This window comes from Anomaloglossus baeobatrachus, chromosome 5 (genome assembly GCF_048569485.1).
Source record: "Anomaloglossus baeobatrachus isolate aAnoBae1 chromosome 5, aAnoBae1.hap1, whole genome shotgun sequence".
Lineage (NCBI taxonomy): Eukaryota > Metazoa > Chordata > Amphibia > Anura > Aromobatidae > Anomaloglossus > Anomaloglossus baeobatrachus.
The window spans coordinates 304,682,247-304,704,012 of NC_134357.1; the positions used below are offsets into that span (position 1 = coordinate 304,682,247).

The following is a 21,766-nucleotide window of genomic DNA, read 5'->3' on the forward strand; positions in this document are numbered from 1 at the left end:
CTGGGGGCTGTTCACTGGTCGCTGGTGAGATCTGCCTGTTTGACAGCTCACCAGCGACCATGTAGCGATGCAGCAGCGATCCTGACCAGGTCAGATCGCTGGTCGGATCGCTGCTGCATCGCTAAGTGTGAAGGTACCCTTAGTGTGTAAAGGGGACTTTGCAGCGACTTCGTTAGCGACTTCCCTTTCAAAAAGCTGCTTTACAACGTCTGCAATGACTAGCTAGGTCGTTCTGCAGGTCCGGATCGCTGTTGCGTCGTTGGCCAGGTTTGCCTGTTTGACAGCTCACCAGAGACTTTGTAGCGATCCCGGCCAGGTTGGGATCGCTGGTGGGATCGCTAGAAAGTCTCAGTGTGTAAAGGGGCCTATACTGTCTGCTGAGCTGTGTATCTAATCCTATCCTGTGTGATACTGTCTGCAGAGCCATATATCTAATCCTCTCCTGTGTGATACTGTCTGCAGAGCCGTGTATCTAATCCTAGCCTGTGTGATACTGTCTGCAGAGTCGTGTATCTAATCCTCTCCTGTGTGATACTGTCTGCAGAGCCGTGTATCTAATCCTATCCTGTGTGATACTCCTGCTGTCCTTGGTGACACTTTAGGCATTTCTGGTCACCAGGAAAATGGCTGTGCACTTTGTCCTTACATGTCATTCTCTGTTATCTGTTGTATACACTCTGATTAGGAGGAGGGAGGCGACATCACACACAGGAGAGCAGACTCCTCCCACTTTACGGCAGGCTGTAATCTGAGCTTTTTATACAGTGGAAATTCAGTAGGATTTCAGAAGCTGCTCCCCTAGTGTTTAACAGTGGAAAATTTAAAACTTTTTAATTTTTTTTTTTATATTTTGCACAATTAAAAAAAATAATAATAATATTTAAACAAAACATTTAAACATTATTACTTTACATTTTTTTCAGTTATTATTATTTTTTTTTTTTTGACGATACCTTCCCTTTAAGACTCGGTGTAGTGAGGGGTGCAGGCCGCTGCCTCCTTCTGCAGCTTATTTGGTTACACAAGTAACGTGTCCTCCTAAGAGGAATACTATCCTCCATGGATTTTCCTGCAGTTCTGTGACATCCACTGCAGTCTGCATGAAATACATGTAGATTCTCTCGAGATTTCACTCCTTTGCTCAATTCTTCACTGGATATGTAATACAAAGTATTACCTCTTTCATATATTAGGGAATCAAATTATGATCCTTTTTAAAAGTTGGGCAGCATCGACTCCCTTATCAGCACTGTGGTCTTGCAGCTCTGGGGTCGTGGGTTCAAATCCCATTAAGGACAATATCTACAAGGAGTTTGCATGTTCTCCCTATGTTTGTGTGGGTTTCCTCTGCTTACTTCGATTTCATCCAAAACGGCAAAGACATACTGCTAGGAAATTTAAATTGTGCGCCTAATAGGGACAGTGATGACAAGGTCTGTAAATTGCTACATTGCGGAATATGTTGGTGCTATTTAAGCAAGCATTATAAATAACCAGTCACTGCGCTAAAAGTAAGAGGCAGGAGCATCCCATTTGCTTTTTCTTCACTTCTGGAGGATGCCAGAACTCTCTAAGGGTATGTGCGCACGTTGCGCAAATACATGCAGTTACGCTGCGCTTTGTAGCGCAGCGTAACTGCATGCGTCCTGCGTCCCCTGCACAGTCTATGGAGATTGTGCAGGGGCCGTGCGCACGTGGCGTTTAAGAGCGCAGCGCTTCGGCTACTGCCGAAGCGCTGCGTAAAAAGAAGTGACATGTCACTTCTTTCCTGCGCTTTGCCGGCAGCTCCTGCTCTGTCTATGGCAGGAGCTGCAGGCAGAGCGCATGGAATCGGCTTCACTACGGACATTTCTGCAGCGATGTAAAGCGCACATGTGCTCTTCAGATCGCTGCAGAAATTTCTGCAGTGAACTGTACGCAACGTGCGCACATAGCCTAACACCAGTTTTATTAGCATATTCTGTTTAGAAGATGGATCATTTTTTCCATATAATTACGATTAGTGTAAATCTGTACACTGGTTTTTATCTCAAATACTTAAGAAATAGAGTTTTGACTTTTTTAGTGTCCATCTTTCCCATTACTGAGATAGGAGATTGCACTTGCTTCTGATGAGATTCTAGGATGACGGGAGGAGCTAGGGGCAGAAGGAGGAGTTAGAGAAAGCCCCGCCCCCTCTTCTATCTACATAGAACCTCATCAGTAACATCTGCCATCTCATATCTCAGTATTGGGAAAGTCCGCACTGAATACAGATTTTACCGCAGAATTGAGACTTTTGATAATTGACTGATCAATTCTGGTAGAGAAAGAAGCAAAATCTGTCTGATCAGATATATTACAAAGTTGCCTATTTTCATGTGCACTATTGATTTATGAAATAAAAAATAAAATGACATACTCGTTAAATTTTTTTAATTATTTTTTTTTTTAGGGAACAACTGGATATCCCAAAGGGGCGTCTCTGAGCCACCACAATATTGTAAACAATGCAACTATGGTCGGGGTGAGGATGGGCTTCAGCTGGAGGAAGGTGAGATCAGGTGCTTACTGTTGTTACATACCTGTGTGTAGACCATTCTGCAGACTTACCGCTGCTTCTTTTCTATCCCAGGGAGACCGGGTGGCACTTCCGGTGCCCCTGTACCACTGCATGGGCTCTGTTTTAGGCAGCCTTGTGATGGCCGTCTATGGCCCAACTATGGTATTTCCATCGCCAAGCTTTGATGCTCGAGCCTTACTGCAGGCCATATCACAGGAGAAGTATATATGCATATATTTATATATTTTTAAGGCTTTTCTGTCTTATTTTCCTTTGTCTTATGCACCTTACATCTATAAGTTGTTTGTTTCTGTACATGTAATAATGCTGCAGTTTAGACTATAAGTTTCTATGTGTACAGATGACTTGAGCTTTCCCCCCTCACCAAATAGTTTGACAATGCAGTGTGACTAGTAATTACTATATCTTTAACACTAGAACGCATACCTGGGGCCTCGTAGGCCTGCTAGGTCACTTGTTTTCTATGGTAGATTTCTATGGTTGCGCGTTCTAGGGTTAATCAGATTGACCCTTGTTTTATTGGTACAAAGCACATGTACTATGTTTTTTAGGCCTAATAGTTTAGTTCTGTATCTGCGCTTTTCATCACCTACGTGGCACAGGTTTTGTAGTTGGTCCCTGGGCAGTGACATATGAATAAAGCTCCATATGAGGGCTGTCTCCCCCTCCGGTCTGTTTGATTGTCACTGATCACATGATTGCAGAAGGTTTGAACAAAGACTGCCAGCCCCTTGCGGTCACATGATCGCTGACGTCTCAACATCAACTATAGGGATAGTCAGTAGGTTGGCTTAGTCGATCACTGAGCTAGTGGAGAAGAAACTGAAATACTAGAGAAGGAGGTGGGAGGGTAATGAAATAAGAGGTGCAAGGGATGCTAGGATTTGCAGTCTCAATTCCCAAAGTAAAGAGCAACATTGGAAGCAGAACTTGTACCTATGAGTAACAAAATAGGACTGTACATAGGACTATGCAAAGTCATGATTTAATGTACACAGGTACATAACCCTTTTAAAGGGAATCTGTCAGTTGGTTTTTGCTATGTAAGCTGAAGCCAGCATTCTGCAAGGGTTAACACAAATTTCAAGCATGCCTGTCTTGTCACAGTTCAATCTTTTGTGTATTTGCTATGTTTGTTTAAGCAGTAGGACCCTTATCATTACAGGTCTTGAAACTCTGGTGCAGAGAAGTCCAACACACCCCCTTCTCTGACACCTCACTGTCAATGTACAATCAGTATAGAGAGTCTGGTGTAGGCGGGGTAAACTAAATGTAAAAATTCAGATTGTGTCAGAACGGCTGCAGCAAGTAATCAAAGTGATACACCGTTGGGTTCAGAATCTCCTTGCCTACAGCATGCTGCTCTCAGATGAGGTAGCAAAAACCTGCTGATCGATTCCCTTTAATATTACAACAGTACTAAGCTTGCTGCTCTCACTGGTAGTGGCTGCAGGCACACACAACGTTATGTTTTATATTAAAGGGAACCTGTTACCTGATTCATGCTGCTCGTGCCATGCACAGCACAAGTCAGAGGCAGGCTGCACAATTGCAACCAGGCATGTTTATCTTTGAATTGCTCCAGGTTAGTAGGAAACAAAGCTAGACTAGTGGTTCCCAAACTCCAGTCCTTACGACCCTCAATAGGTCATGTTTTCATGATTTCCTTAATATAGCACAGGTGATGCCTTGATAATGATTCCGATTCCATCACCTGTTCAATAGTAAGGAAATCCTGAAAACATGACTTGTTGGGGGCCATGAGGACTGGAGTTTGGGAAACACTGAGCTAGACTATAGCGAGAGATGTGACTATTTGAATGATGCTCTGGTTGTTTGACAGGTCTCTACCATGTGTGTACATACAGACAGACCTGTCAATAACCTGGAGAGGGGTGGGCTGAGACTAGAATACTTGGTTCTGAATTATACTGCCCACAGTTTGTGCGGGTGTCGCACTCCTACCAATCAGATATTGATGACCTATCCTAAGCATAGGAAATCAATGTCAAAATCCTAGGCTACCTTTTTATATATATGTATATATGTATGTATGTGTGTTGTAGTATGCATAATATATTTCTATGAAACCCTCTTTGAATAAACATCAGTAATGATTTAAAGTTATTATGAAGGTCTCTTGTGTGTCCTGAATTTCCATGCGTGGTTCTTTTAATCTCTTACAGATGTACATTCATGTACGGGACTCCTACAATGTATATAGACCTATTGGGACAGCCGGACTTTGCTGCTAATACCTCTACTCTAACCTCTGGTATGTGGTTAAAATATGAAAACTGGTTATGGATTTCCATTTGTAACTGGGGGGTATTTTTCTTTACCATTCATATAAAATTCCAGGACACATTTCCAGGGTTTTTGCTGATTATTTTTCTTTCAGATATTTGTGGGGTCTGTTAAACAGTGCCTGGTATTTCTTGTATGCTTTCTTTGGAGAAAAAAATGAATGCCAACTCATCATCATGGTGTGCCCTCGTTCCAAGTGTTTAAACTTAACTCCGTCAAAACCACATCGTCCCCATATGGTTTAATGAACTCTAAAATTCTCAGCTGTTGTTAATTTAAATACAGTGGAACCTCGGTTTACGAGAACAATCCGTTCTGGGAGTGTGCTTTTAAACCAAGTTAAGTGGGCTTTACACGCTACGAGATTCCTACAGCGATCTCGTTGGGGTCACGGATTTTGTGACGCACATCCAGCCGCTGTAGCAATCTCGTTGTGTGTGACTCCTAGGAGCGATTTTGGATCGTTGCAAAAACATCCAAAATCGCTCCTCGTTGACATGGTGGTCCATTCTCAATTATCGCTGCTGTCACGTGGGCGAAGTTGATCCTCGTCCCTGCGGCAGCACACATCGCTACGTGTGACGCCGCAGGAACGAGGAACCTCTCCTTACCTGCTAAACACCAGCAATGAGGAAGGAAGAGGGTGGGCGGGATGTTCGTCCCGCTTATCTCCGCCCCTCCGCTTTGATTGGGCAGCCGCTTAGTGACGTCGCGGTGACGCCGAGCGAACCGCCCCCTTAGAAAGAAGGCGCTTCGCCGGTCACAGCAATGTCGCCGAGCAGGTAAGTACGTGTGACGCTGCCGTAGCAATAATGTTCGCTACGGCAGCGATCTTCACATATCGTCATAACAATAGGGGTGGGTGCTATCACGCTCGCCATCGCTAGCATCGGCTAGCAATGTCGCAGCGTGTAAAGCCACCCTTACTAGTCTAGGAAAGCAAAATTTCCCATAGGAAATAATGCAAGCTCAGAGAATTCATTTCACAACTTGTTCAATGTCCATCCTGGTCCCCCTATTGTGCCATTCCACACATACACAAACACACACACACACACACACACATATTATGCTCACCTTACCTTCCGTTCCATTGCCGGCCTCCCGATTCTTGTAGTTCGCCGGTATAGGATGTGTATCGGGTAACCATCGCGACGATGGAGGAACTTCCGCTGCCAGAGCGCTGACGTCAAAGGCAGGAGCCGCTTGCCTCTGATTGGTCAGCGCGCTGCCTTTGAGAAGCAGCTGACAGTGGAAGTTCCTCCATCATTGCGATGGTTACCCGATACACATCCTGTGCCAGCGAACTACAAGAACCGGGAGGCCGGCAATGGAACGGAAAGTAAGGTGAGCATAATATGTGTGTGTTTGTGTGTGTTTGTGCGGACTGCAAGAGCGGGTCAGAGTGCGGTGAAAGTACGGAACCAGAAGTATGTGCGGTGACTATTTGCTCGTACAGCAAAGCTTGATCGTAAACTGAGTTACAAATTTACAGCAAGGTTTGCTCGTATAGTGAAATACTCGCACACCAAGTTACTCGTAAACCGAGGTTCCACTGTATACACATTTTCCAAGGAATCACATTGGTGAATAATAAGAGTTTGGAGCAGATAACCTCCTCCAAATCTCACAACTCCTCGTTACTTGGGAGTTTTTGCTCAGTTTCTGCCCTGAAAACTTAGCAAAAAGACTCTGTGCGCCCTTAGCTTTTGGCTCAGGTCAAATTTACTCAGAAATATGGAAAATTCTAAAGGGTTCACAAACTTTCAAAAACCATTGTAGAGGTTTACATATGGAGATGTCACATTACTTCTGTCTGAATATACTGGACAGACCATACTTAGATTTTCTGTTACCAGTTTGCTCTCGATGATTTGGTCCCAGATGCAGAAAAGGCAATCTTGTAACGCTGGACAGGTACCACTCCACTTACATAGTCTCCCAGATAAAGTCTCCTCTTCCAAGTGGAATGGATTGAATCACTTTCTAAATAAAAATTATTGGAAAGATTTATTACTATGCCACCATATATTAATGAGAAATTGAAATCTTGTTTCAGCCGTACTAGGTATTTGGACAACAAAGTTCTTGCGTCCATTTGGGTCTTTCCGTTCATGGGTTAACTGCGTGTGTAATATGTTACTATTTCCCCGCACCCTTTTCCGTGATTCCTCCCTTTCCCTATATTTTTTATATTTCTTATGTAATTGGATAATGATGTCATTACCTGGAAATGTCACCAGGTAAATGTAATGTAATCTGGAGTACTCACAAGTCTAACCAATGATACTATGTGCTTGGAAATCCATGTATAAGTAATCTAATACCTGGTTTAATTGCGTCATTATGATATTCTTCCACTGCCTTTATATTGATTGTGTTAAATCGAAATGATGCTCTGAGGAATCTTTTTTACCTTATTGATATGGATGTTATCATAAAATAAGAATGAGGTCTACAAGAAAACTAGATTGTGATAACTTGTCATTGACCATAATTGCAGGAGTGATTGCTGGGTCCATTGCCCCTCCTGAAATTGTGAAGAAATTTGCTTTTGAGACGGCGATGAAAAATATTTTGGTAAGTTACTTTCATTTTCTACCAATATAAAGCTACTGAGTGATGTTTACTTCCATCCCAGTGTAGATGTATAATTGTCATGGTGTATGTAATGACAGAACAAGGGCCCCTATGCTGGCCCTCATACTCGAGACCCTGCGCTGTCCCTTATTTTGGAGGTAGACTTGATGTAGCCTGGTCAGAGCCCCCAGCGTGACCCTGACTCCTGACTGGACCTTGATCTTACTCCCCCTCTCCTACACCCTTGGAGCGGGCCAGAAACACAATAACAAAACCCCACAGAAACGACATGGACAAGGGAGAACGAAAACGCGTACAAACCACTCAAAACACACAGGAGAGACAATATGTGTACAGGGGAACAACAAATAGAGAAGAAAGTAACGCACAACAGGGGAATTTCCACACCACGCAAAATCGCAACACAGATCACCATGAACTGGATCACCATTAAGACCGGAATCGCTGGAGCTATGCTGAAGCTATTATCGGCACATACTGGACAAAACCCATACCTTAAATATGAAAGAGACAGCTGCACGTGGCAACAAGCAACCTGAGTTCCTAGATTCTGGTCACCAGTCTGCAGGAATCAACTCCTGCAGGGCTGAAGACCAGTGAACCTGAATCAGTCAATGCCCAGCTCTGGCTGAACAATTCTGAAGCATCAAGTTGCTTGTCAGACTACTGTAGTGTGAACAGAGTCTGACGCTACCATGCTACCAAGTGCGTGCAGAGCCAAACATCGCATGACAATAATATGCTACTAGGTTGGGGGCACACAAGGTGTTTTGGGGGCCCTTGACTGGGTGTTTCCATTAAATGTATGCAATATTTATTAGCTTTCCCATATGTGTCTTGCCAGTAAGAATCTGACTATTGGGACTTTGCAGTCTTGAAAATAGAGTGCCTCATTTACAGTTCATGTCAGAGTGATACCCATATGTGTGTGATCAGGAGCTGTTCTATTAAATGCAAGATAAGCAATCTTGCAAGCAACTGAATCTGAGCACACATGAGATGGTTAGCCATCACTCCCGACTCACCCGCATACATAAGCGCTCATTTCGGCTTAGCATTCATGTATTTTCAATGGGGAGAGGGGAGAAAACTGTTGCCATTACCCGTGACAGCAGCTTACCTCCTCTGAAAACATCTGTTGGGGGAGCATTTGGGTTAGGCGGTAGCATCGAAATAAGGGGGTTCAGACACTTTTCATGTGATGTGTATGGAAGCCTTAACTCTGATAATTCTGTATTGTGCATATACTATGATAGAGGTTAATCACACATGCACAGAGTATAGATGTACAGACCACCTCTTTTTCGGGGCTTGCATATTCCTGGCAATCAGACTCACTCTAATAAAAAATGTATGAAATATACTAGTAGGAGAACATAAAAACTCCCTAAGACTATGTACACACTACGGCTTTTTTAGGCTTATTCCGCCTGAAAGAGCTCAGCAGAACCACCGCAAAAAATGAGTATAATGCACAGCAATGTCAAAACAAAATTGCTGTGCACATGTTCCATCTTACGTCACTTTGATAAAAAATTTAAGTTTTAAGGCAGCGTTACATGCTACGATTTATCTGATGATATGTCATCGGGGTCACGGATTCCGTGATGCACTTCCGTCATCGTTAGCGACGTCGTTGCGTGTGACACCTACGTGCGACTCCGAACGATCGCAAATAGGGTGAAAATCGTTGATCGTTGACACGTCGTTCACTTTCAGAATATTGTTCATCGTTTGGAACGCAGCAGACATATTGGTACGTTTGACACTCTGCAAACGACGAGCAACATCCACACGACCGCCTTGGGCAAACAATATATCGCTGAACGATTTTGCGTCGCTTGTGAGATCGTTACGTGTGACCGCTAATAAACGACCTATGTGCGATCTCGGCAAATCGTAACTATGATCTGGGCGTGTCACATCGCTAATGAGATCGTCAGATAAATTGTAGTGTGTAAAGCGGTCTTTAGAAACTCTAAAGCAGATAAAAGAAGTAATACAGGAACGGTTTAAAGGGAACCTGTCAGCAGAAATTTCCCCTAAAACCTAACAGATTCCCCCTCTGCAGCTCGTGGGCTGCATTCTAGAAAGGTCCCTGTTAGTATTGTGCCCACTTTCTGACCAAAAAAAAGAGTTTATAAAGAGGTACCTTTTTGGCTTCGGATTCTATAAATCAGACACGGGGGCGGGCAGCCTGATGGCCGTTATTCTGCCCCCTGGTCCTGTATGCCGCCCCCATCGCTGATTTCCATACTTTTGGACGCCGCCCACTGCTCCAGCCATCCCCGCGCATGCCCAGTGCCAGTCTCACGGGACTGAGCACTGTGACTGCTGGTGACGTGTGCGCAGGCAAGTGATTATGGGCGGGACTGTGACTGTTATCAGCAAGTACCCGCCCATAATCTCGTGAGCGCGCAAACCTCTCCAGCGTCACACTGTGCTCAGTGTAGATGCTAGACTGTATGGGCTGCTTCCAGGGATGACGTCCCTTTGTCACGTGATAGGGGCGTGTTCAAAATACTATCACGTGACAAAGGGATGTCATACCTGGAAGCAGCCCATACAGTCTAGCATCTACACTGAGCACAGTGTGACGCTGGAGAGGTTTGCGCGCTCACGAGATTATGGGCGGGTACTTGCTGATAACAGTCACAGTCCCGCCCATAATCACTTGCCTGCGCACACGTCACCAGCAGTCACAGTGCTCAGTCCCGTGAGACTGGCACTGGGCATGCGCGGGGATGGCTGGAGCAGTGGGCGGCGTCCAAAAGTATGGAAATCAGCGATGGGGGCGGCATACAGGACCAGGGGGCAGAATAACGGCCATCAGGCTGCCCGCCCCCGTGTCTGATTTATAGAATCCGAAGCCAAAAAGGTACCTCTTTATAAACTCTTTTTTTTGGTCAGAAAGTGGGCACAATACTAACAGGGACCTTTCTAGAATGCAGCCCACGAGCTGCAGAGGGGGAATCTGTGAGGTTTTAGGGGAAATTTCTGCTGACAGGTTCCCTTTAAGGTAATGCTTCCCATACAGTCATGGCTAAAAGTGTTGTCACCCTTGAAATTGTTCTACAAAATGAAGTACCATATTTTTCGGACTATAAGACGCACCGGACTATAAGACGCACCCTGGTTTTAGAGGAGGAAAATAGGAAAATAAAACTTTAAGCAAAAAAATGTGGTCATGACACACTGTTATGGGGCGAGGATCTGCTGCTGACACTGTTATGGGGTAATGTCCCCAAATTCTCTACTAAGGTACCCCATCCTGGTAATGATCCTCCTGCTTTGTATATGATCCTGCTATAAACCCCCATCCTGCTCATATACCCCCATCCTGCTCATATACCAGCATCCTGTTCATATACCCCCATCCTATTGATATACCCCCATCCATCCTGCTCATATTCCCCCATACATCCTGCTCATATACTCTCATCCTGTTCATATACCCCATCCTGTTCATATACCCCCATCCTGCTCATGTACCCCTATCCTGTTCATATACCCCCATCCTATTGATATACCCCCCATCCATCCTGCTCATATACCCCCATCCTGTTCATATACCCCCATCCTGCTCATATACCCCCATCCTGTTCATATACCCCCATCCTGTTCATATACCCCCATCCATCCTGCTCATATACTCCCATCCTGCTATATGACCCCATCGTGCTCATATACCATCCTGGTATATGGCCTGTATCCTATAGCACAGAGAAAAAAAATAAACGTTTATGCTCACCTTTTCCTCACTCTCTGCAGCACCGATCATCTTCCTCTCTGGCACGCTGACTTGTGTGTGTGGAGCCGTTCCCCTGCAGCATCGCGATGTCTTCCTGTCTGTGCCGATCAGCTGATCAGCACAGATCAGCTGACCGGCACAGACAGGAAGACATTGCGTGCTGCAGGGGGACGGTTCCACACACGGGGACGGGTGAGTACACTGATTCACTGCACCCCGCACTGATGATGACATGTGGGGGGCAGTGAATACAGCCGCCCATGATCACTCCAGTCTGTAGTTGCCAGGGGTGATCATGCAGACCGGCTCTTTACTATGCGCGTGTCCCCGCTCGTCCTCCCACCCACCTGTCAGCGCCGGCTTCTGCGCTGAGAGATGGGCGGGAGGATGGGCGTGCATATGTAATGAGCGGGCCCACGTGGTCACAGCAGGCTGCTACAGCCTGGTCGTGCCCCCGATGACCCGCTCCACCGCAGCACCCTCATTCCCAGCCACAGCCCTATAGTCAGACGAATAAGACGCACTCCCAACTTTCCCCCAATATTTGGGGGGAAAAAAGTGCATCTTATGGTCCGAAAAATACGGTATTTCTCCCAGAAATTTTTTGCAATTAGACATATTTATTTCCTCTGTGTGTATTGGAACAACACAAAAAAAGACAAATTGGACATAATTTCACACAAAAGATTAAAAATGGGTTGGCCAAAATTTTTGGTACCCTCAACTTAATATTTGGAGATATTTATTCCAAAGGGTGCGCAACCAATCAATTGTTTCCTCTAACCATCAATAATCTTCTTACACCTCTCATCTAGAATTTTGGACCACTTTTCTTTTGTAAACTGCTCCAGGTCTCTTATACTTGAAGGCGCCTTCTCTCAACAGCAATTGTTTCCATGTGTTTCTGGGGGATTCTTGAATTATGTTTGGTGTCGTTGTCTTACTGGAAGACCCATGACCTAGGACGCAAACCCAGCTTTGTGACACTGGGCACTACATTGCGATCCAAGATCCTTTGGTATTCTTCAGATTTCATTATGCCTTGTACACAGTCAAGCCACCCACTGCCAGAGGCAGCAAAACAACCTCGGAACAACTTTGAACTTCCATCATATTTGACTGTAGGTACTGTATTATTTTCTTTGAAGGCCACATTCCATTTTCAGTAAACAGTACCCAAGAGCTCTATCTTGGTCTCATCTGTCCACAAGACGCTTTCACAGAAGGATTTTGTCTTACTCATGTACATTTTTGCAAACTACAGTCTAGCTTTTTTATGTCTCTGTCTCAGCAGTGGGCTCCTCCTGGGTCTCCTGCCATAGCATTTCATTTTATTTAAATGTTGACAGATAGCTCACACTGTCCCTCATGCACCCTGAATCTGCTGGACAACTTGAATTTCTTTGGAATTTGATTGGGTTTGCTTATCCACCATCCGTACTTTCCTCGGTTGCAACCTCACATCAACAGTTCTCTATCATCCACATCCATGGAAATTAGCTACAGTGCCATGGGTTGTAAACTCCTTGATTATGTTGCACACCACAGACAAAGTAACAACAAGATCTTTGGAGATGCACTTGTAACATTGAGATTCTTGATATTTTTCAACAATTTTGGTTGTCAAGTCGTCAGACAATTTTGTTTTCCTCTTTCTGTTCTCAATGTTTAGTGTGGCACACACAGACACACAATGCAAAGACTGAGTCAACTCCCCTTTTTATCTGGTTTCAGGTGTGATTTTCATATTGCCCACACCTGTTACCTGCCACAGGGGAGTTTGACCATGCGTCACATGCTTGAAACAAAGTTTGGAAATTTGCCAAGTTTTGTCTTGCCAAATGTTGTAGTTGTGTGTGAAATTATGTCCAGTTTGCCTTTTTCTGTTGTTGTTGTTTTTTTTTTTTGGTGTTGTTGAATATACACAAAGGAAATAAACATGTATAGCAAAATGTGTAATTGCAATAATTTTCTGTGAGAAATATTACATTTTCTGGAGCAATTTCCAGGGTGCCAACACTTGTAGCCATGACTGCATATTATTCTTATTGCCCCATGGAAGCTGCTCACTTCTGGGTTGTCTCGGTGAAATGTGGGCAGCCTCGGACCTTGCTTTGCTTTCAAGGGTATCTCGTAGTCATCCACAATTCAAAATGCTGTAGTGTGAAGGCTACTTCTCATGTGAAGAGCAAGCATTTGCCTTGCCCACTATGGATCCAACTTATTCTCCTTGCTGCCTGTTTCCTCATAACATGTAGCCTTTGTATAGAGGAGCCAGTACCTACTAAAAGATCTGGGTTACAATCTTTTCTGTCTGTGTTCAGTTAGGAAGAGAATAACAGGGGTCATAGACCACTGCCATGATGTAAATCGGTGGCTTGACACATTGCCAGTGCAAGGCCAATATCAACAGATTGCTGGAATATAAAGGAACCCTGGGGTAGCTGGCTTCTGCAAGCACTGAACAGAGAGCTCTTAAGGCCCCGTCACACACAATGAGATCGCTAACGAGATCGTTGCTGAGTCACGGTTTCTGTGACGCGGCAACAATCTCGCCAGCGATCTCGTTATGTGTGACACATACCAGCGATCAGGCTCCTGCTGTGAGATCTCTAGTCGTTGCTGAATGGTCCTGACCATTTTCTTAAAAGGCGATGTCCTGCTGGGCAGTACACATCGCTGGGTTTGACACCTACCAAAGACCTCCTAACACGGTCCCAACGCCCGCTGAGATCGTTATACAGGTTGCTGATCGTTACTGTGTCGTTGGTAAGGTCTGACTGTGTGACATCTCACCAGCGACTTCCCAGCGACTTATCAGCGATCCTTATCAGGTGGAATTGTTGTCGGGATCGCTGGTAAGTCGTTGTGTGTGACTGGGCCTTTAGAGAATTGCAGGCGATGTAAGGGCAGAGAGACCAGCACCAACTGACCTAATTAAAAAAGAGCCAAGACACACATGTTGTAAAACAGTTTTTGGAGTGGGGCATTTTCTAAAATGAATTAAATGATAGGCTGCAATATTTTTGTTTCTTTTTAATGAATTAGTGTCATTTAGATTAGTGGGAAAACTATTTTATCTCTGCAAAGTTGCTTATTCTGTTCTGCATTATTGGCGCCAAGTGCCTATATATTGTCAAATTGTCTTTTCAAGGACGAAGGAGACTAACTCTAGTGCCACCTATTGGAAGTAGCAATCCTAAAAGTCAAAAGTGGCTCTTTAACAAGCCTTTTCATATGACCTAGGATTTATGCCAGATCAGAATCTCAATTTGCAGACCTGGTGTTTCAGGATTATTGTCCATCATCAGTGCAAAGTATGACTTTGCACTGACGAAGGACAATCATCCCGAAACACTATGTCTGCAAATTGAGGTTCTGATCTGGCATAAATCCTAGGTCATATGAAAAGGCTTGTTAAAGGGCCATTTTTGACTTTTTGGATTGCTACTTCCAATAGGCAGCACTAGAGATCGTCTCCTTGCTCCGTGAAGAGACAATTTGAATATATCCCAGAGGAGCATTGTAGCTATAAGACTCCTCACCACTGACAGCCAGATTGGTTTGTCAGTTTCCGCAAGAACAAAAGTTCTCCCCTTAGACTCTATACATGTCCACCCATATCCTGTCCACCGCCATTAACTTGAAAACGGCGGCAGCTATAGGCATAGATTTGGTGTCTAGATATGGCAAAGTATCCATGCGCTACGCAATGAAACCACCTATAGCGCCACCTGGTGGAAAACAACGGAGTTAGGATTTTTATCTCGAAAACGAAACGAAATAGAGAAAAAAAGTGAATTACAAAGTTGTAGGGCATCATCAATTCAATACGAATCGACACCTTGCATAAAGAAATGCTATGATTTAGAACATGTAAAACTCACAAGGCTGCGGACGTGAAGCGATATCTCATGGAGACCTTCCTACAAGTCATTGGATATGGTGGCTGCGTGGAGTGGCCTCCATTCTCACCTGACCTGACCCCATTGGACTTCTTTGTGTGAGGTCATATCAAACAGCAGGGGTATGCAACCCCTCCAGCAACATTGCAGGACCTACGACGACGTATCACAGATGCTTGTGCAAACGTGTCACCTACCATATTGCACAACGTGCAGCAAGATACAGTATGCTGTCCAGAGTCCAGATGTGCATTGCAGCTGACGGTGGCCACTTTGAGTATTAAACTTAAATGAGCGCCATATGCATGACCAGCATTCAATGTTTTGGGGGGTCAGGGGTTTCATATCAGCATTTCTGTATGCAAGGTGTCGATTCGTATTGAATTGATGATGCCCTACAACTTTGTAATCACTTTTTTTCTCTATCTCGTTCTGTTTTCGAGATAAAAATGCTATCTCCGTTGTTTTCCACCAGGTGGTGCTATAGGTGATTTCATTGCGTAGTGCATGAATGCTTTATTATACCTAGACACCACTTCTATGTCTATAGCTGCCGCCTTTCTCAAGTTAATAGCGGTGGACAGGATATAGGTGGACACACTGTATATTGTCAATATTCCTGCTTGGGGCTGTTTGTAGTTCTCATTCCCTGAGAATACAGTGCAACCAGTGATCCAAGATTAAGAAGACTCCATGCCCCTCCGACTGTTTTGCTATGGAGAACAGAAAACAATCATGCAGGGAACTGCTTCTTAAATTTCCAGCACACCTGGGGCCTAACATATGCGGATGGCATTATTACAGGAGCTGTAAGACGACTGATATTTTAGATTCTCTGGTTTATATAATTGCTGCATCTGGAGATTAAATCATTATGTGAAAAGCACAGGTATTTGGCCAGCAGTGTGGGATTACATTGCATTGAATGGACTCTTACAACCGGACGGTTAACCCACCGTCCAGAATCAGAGCAGTATGTTGAAGAGATTTCACATTTTTTGAAAAGGAACAATATATTTATCCACATAATGTGTTCTGGTGCAACCAACAGAAGTATAATTTATATTAATTATTTTCATTGTGTACTGTTTTTCTTGTTTATATGAACCGATGCTGACAGTTGGGCCACCATTCTTATTTCACTTTGATACAAGAAATGATGGCTGTTTTTCTCTCTAGCATATAAAAATGGAGAATATAATATGAAGCAGATAAAGGGGTTCTCTGAGTAATTTATTTTTCATTCTGAGCTTCCTGTTCTATAAGGCTACTTTCACACATCAGTTTTTTTCCATCAGGCACAATCCGGAAGAAAACGGATAAAACGGATCCGGCGCCGGATCCGTTTTATCCCCATTGTTTTGTATTAGCGCCGGATTGTGCCTGATGGCCTTGTGTTGCATCCGGCTTTAATTGGCTAATGCGGCGACTGGATGGAATGTCTCTTGTAACGTTTTTTGTCTCTGACAAAAAAACGCATCGCGTTACGGCGTGATACGGCGAGATTTACAATGGAAGCCTATGGACGCCAGATCCGGCATAATGCGGCAAAAAACGGATGCGGCCGGCGGATCCGTTTTTGTAAACTGAGCATGCTCCAATGTATTGGAAAAAACGGTTCCGGCAATAAAACAGACAAAACGAATGCAAAAACGGATGCGCCGGATCCATTTTTTTTGACGGATTAGGTATACCGGATCTGTGAAAAAAAAGGATCAGGCGCATCCATTTTTGCATATTCTGCGCCGGATCCATTGCATCAGGCACACGCCGGGTTGTGACTGATGCCAAAAAACTGATGTGTGAAAGTAGCCTAAATGACAGACAGCTATACTAGTGATGTCCATGTGACGTCATGGCTGCAGTCATCTCAGCAAAGGCCGGAGGCTGCAGGAGGGATCGGGCGCAGGAGCCGCAGTCCGGCTGTCATTTGTAAGCATAGGAAGCCAATGGAGTAAAAACGTCTAACTGGACAAGCCCTTTAAATGTTGTGAATGTTCATGTAGTCATTTTACATAACTACCATAGTTCAAGACAACACCGTTTTCCTTGTTAATGCACAGCCAAGGTTTAAATGCAATGTATATTGTTTTTCCTGTTCTGTAAATGAAAAACCACAGTCAGGTGACTGGCTTATTCAACCATCAATTTCACTTGTACAACACCTATATTATGGAAGTGCATACACTAATTGGCTATTTACAGAATAGTGCAGTATTACATATTCTGTATAATGTATAATCCAGCTCATCGCTTATTAGTCCCAAATCACCATGGAGTCCAGGATTCAGCTGTGCCAAAGCTAATGGATCCGCAACAGGAAAAGAATCATGACATATCATGATTAAAGCGAGCCTGTCAGGTGCAACATTCACCTAGAACAGTCATGGCAAACCTTCCACAGGCCGAGTGCCCAAACTGTAGCCCTAAACCCAATTTTTTTTCCGAAGTGCCAACCAATCCTATTATGTAAATAATTGATTTTAATCCTACCTTTGCAGTTTTCTCCTCAGCAGGGGGCATCACGCTCATGCCTGCTTACCACACATTGAAACTGAGCCCTTTCCAGACACAGCAGTTGGATTGATCTTTCTGGAAAAATTGCAGCATATTAGACAGAGATTTTAGCCTGGAATGCAATCAGATGTCACCCTGTAATCCACATCTACATTTCAAATTCTGAACATCTTGAAATCCCATAAAGACGTACAAGTTGCTCCCCTCCCCTTTCATTGTGTAGTTATGTCCCCCATCCTGGGCCACTTCTTAGTAAACATGTCCCCCATCCTGATATATATTTCCTACATTTTGGTATCTTTGTCCCCATCATGGCCCCATCCTGGTAAATATACCTCATCCTGGTAAATGTCCTCCATCCTGGTAAATGTACCCCATTCTGACATATTGCCCATCCTTGTAAATGTTCCCCCATCCTGGCATGTACCCCATTCCTGGTAAATGTCCTCCATCCTGGTAAATGTTCCCAATCCTGGTTAATGTACCCCCATCCAGGTAAATGTCCCCCTTCCTAGCATGTACCCCCATCCTGGTAAATGTCCACCTTCCTGGCATGTTCCCCATCCTGGTAAATGTTCCCCTTCCTGGTAAATGTACCCTATCGTGGCATGTTTCCTCCATCCTGGCATGTACAGTTAGGTCCAGAAATAATTGGACAGTGACACAAGTTTTGTTATTTTAGCTGTTTACAAAAACATGTTCAGAAATACAATTATATATATAATATGGGCTGAAAGTGCACACTCCCAGCTGCAATATGAGAGTTTTCACATCCAAATCGGAGAAAGGGTTTAGGAATCATAGCTCTGTAATGCATAGCCTCCTCTTTTTAAAGGGACCAAAAGTAATTGGACAAGGGACTCTAAGGGCTGCAATTAACTCTGAAGGCGTCTCCCTCGTTAACCTGTAATCAATGAAATAGTTAAAAGGTCTGGGGTTGATTACAGGTGTGTGATTTTGCATTTGGAAGCTGTTGCTATGACCAGACAACATGCGGTCTAAGGAACTCTCAATTGAGGTGAAGCAGAACATCCTGAGGCTGAAAAAAAAGAAAAAATCCATCAGAGAGATAGCAGACATGCTTGGAGTAGCAAAATCAACAGTCGGGTACATTCTGAGAAAAAAGGAATTGACTGGTGAGCTTGGGAACTCAAAAAGGCCTGGGCGTCCACGGATGACAACAGTGGTGGATGATCGCCGCATACTTTCTTTGGTGAAGAAGAACCCGTTCACAACATCAACTGAAGTCCAGAACACTGTCAGTGAAGTAGGTGTATCTGTCTCTAAGTCAACAGTAAAGAGAAGACTCCATGAAAGTAAATACAAAGGGTTCACATCTAGATGCAAACCATTCATCAATTCCAAAAATAGACAGGCCAGAGTTAAATTGCTGAAAAACACCTCATGAAGCCAGCTCAGTTCTGGAAAAGTATTCTATGGACAGATGAGACAAAGATCAACCTGTACCAGAATGATGGGAAGAAAAAAGTTTGGAGAAGAAAGGGAACGGCACATGATCCAAGGCACACCACATCCTCTGTAAAACATGGTGGAGGCAACGTGATGGCATGGGCATGCATGGCTTTCAATGGCACTGGGTCACTTGTGTTTATTGATGACATAACAGCAGACAAGAGTAGCCGGATGAATTCTGAAGTGTACCGGGATATACTTTCAGCCCAGATGCAGCCAAATGCCGCAAAGTTGATCGGACGGCGCTTCATAGTACAGATGGACAATGACCCCAAGCATACAGCCAAAGCTACCCAGGAGTTCATGAGTGCAAAAAAGTGGAACATTCTGCAATGGCCAAGTCAATCACCAGATCTTAACCCAATTGAGCATGCATTTCACTTGCTCAAATCCAGACTTAAGACGGAAAGACCCACAAACAAGCAAGACCTGAAGGCTGCGGCTGTAAAGGCCTGGCAAAGCATTAAGAAGGAGGAAACCCAGCGTTTGGTGATGTCCATGGGTTCCAGACTTAAGGGAGTGATTGCCTCCAAAGGATTCGCAACAAAATATTGAAAATAAAAATATTTTGTTTGGGTTTGGTTTATTTGTCCAATTACTTTTGACCTCCTAAAATGTGGAGTGTTTGTAAAGAAATGTGTACAATTCCTACAATTTCTATCAGATATTTTTGTTCAAACCTTCAAATTAAACATTACAATCTGCACTTGAATTCTGTTGTAGAGGTTTCATTTCAAATCCAATGTGGTGGCATGCAGAGCCCAACTCGCGAAAATTGTGTCACTGTCCAAATATTTCTGGACCTAACTGTATGTTTTCCCCATCCTGGCACGTATGTTTCCTCCATCCTGCCATGCATGTTTCCCCATCCTGGCATGCATTGTTCCCCATCCTGGCATGTTTGTTTACCCATGCTGGCATGTATGCTTCCTCCATCCTGGCATGCATGTTTCCTCCATCCTGGCATCTATCTTTTCCCCATCCTGGCATGTATGTTTCCCCCTTCCTGGCATGCATGTTTTCCCCATCCTGGCATGCATGTTTCCCCCCATCCTGGCATGCATATTTCCCCCAAACTGGCATGCATGTTTCCCCCCATCCTGGCATGCATGTTTCCCCCCATCCTGGCATGCATGTTTTCCCCATCCTGGCATGTATGTTTTCCCCCATCCTGGCATGCATGTTTCCTCCATCCAGGCATGCATGTTTTCCCCATGCTGACATGCATGTTTCCCCCATGCTAGCATGCATGTTTCCCCCCATCCTGGCATGCATGTTCCCCCCCATCCTGGCATGCATGTTTCTCCCCCATCCTGGCATGCATGTCGCCCCCCCCATGCTGGCATGTATGTTTCCCCCCATGCTGGCATGTATGTTTCCACCCATGCTGGCATGTGTGTGTTTTCCCCCCTCCATGCTGGCATGTGTGTGTTTTCCCCCCTCCATGCTGGCATGTGTGTGTTCTCCTCCCTCCATGCTGGCATGTGTGTGTTCTCCTCCCTCCATGCTGGCATGTATGTCCTCCCCCCCCATGCTGGCATGTATGTTTCCATATTTCCACCCCATGCTGGCATGTGTGCTCCCCCCTCCCCCCATGCTGGCACTGGCCCCCCCATCCCCACCTTGGCTCAGCCGCACACAAGTTCTAAGAAAAAAAAAAAAACACAACTCACCTTCCAGCACTCGCTCCACTGCTGCGCGACGCTGGGTCCTCAGTTCCCACGCGGACAGAAGACGTCATTAATCATTACGCCGGCGCCCCTTACTGACGCTTCTCCGTCTCCTAGGCAACAGACCTGCAGCCTGGGAAAGGAGGAGTGTCAGGGCGTGGAGAAATGTCTCCTCTGCTCCAACACAGCTTTGAACTGCCGGCACCACCGCACCAGCAGTTCAAAGCGGCAGGATGAGGACACAGCGCGCGAGCCAGCAGAATGGGCTCTGCGTGCCCCTGGTGGCACGCGTGCCATAGGTTCGCCATCACTGACCTAGAACCACGAGCAGTTCTGAGTGAATATTGCTAATCCCTGCCTAACTGTCCCTGTATACACTAGCATAGATAAAGAGATCTTTAGAAAAAGTATTTCTAAATATTGTTTATGATATTCTAATGAGGCCCACGATTAGTCGCAAGGGCGTGAGTTCCCCTGGCTAGCTGGCCCATATAGCATGTTAGCACACCCCTGTGGGCGTACTAATATGCGGATGAATGCACAGCTTCGCCGTACATACCTCAGTCTTACTGGCGGCCGGATGCGCACTGTCCCAGAACTTCCGGTCATGTACACTATTCCTCACTGAAGCCGGGAAGCATCACCTGGCATCAATTTAGTGTGCATGATTGAAAATCCAGGGCACTCCAGATCACGCGCATCCATCCTATGCCGCCCGCCAGGAAGAGTGAGGTATGTGCAGCATCACTGCACATTCACTAGCATGTTAGTACGCCCACAGGAGCGTGCTAACATGCTAAGGGGCCGACTAGCCAGGGGAACTCATGTCCTTGGGACTAGTCCCTAGCCTTATTAGCATATAAGAAACAATCTTTAAAAGTACTTTTTCTAAAGATGCCTTTATCTATGGTAGTGTATACAGGGACAGTTAGGCTGTGTGCGCATGTGTGCACTCTGCACCGCACACAAAAGGTCCGCT

The 21,766-nt window shown here is 44.8% G+C and overlaps 1 protein-coding gene across 1 annotated transcript in view; it reads left to right on the plus strand.

Moving 5' to 3' along the window:
- Positions 1 to 21,766, plus strand: part of ACSF2 (acyl-CoA synthetase family member 2) — a 168,971-nt gene that overhangs the window by 103,352 nt on the left and 43,853 nt on the right. The window contains exons 7-10 of the mRNA XM_075347503.1: positions 2,435 to 2,533; positions 2,615 to 2,763; positions 4,750 to 4,838; positions 7,374 to 7,450. Coding sequence (XP_075203618.1) covers positions 2,435 to 2,533; positions 2,615 to 2,763; positions 4,750 to 4,838; positions 7,374 to 7,450 — 414 coding nt within the window. The remainder of the gene's footprint in view (positions 1 to 2,434; positions 2,534 to 2,614; positions 2,764 to 4,749; positions 4,839 to 7,373; positions 7,451 to 21,766) is intronic.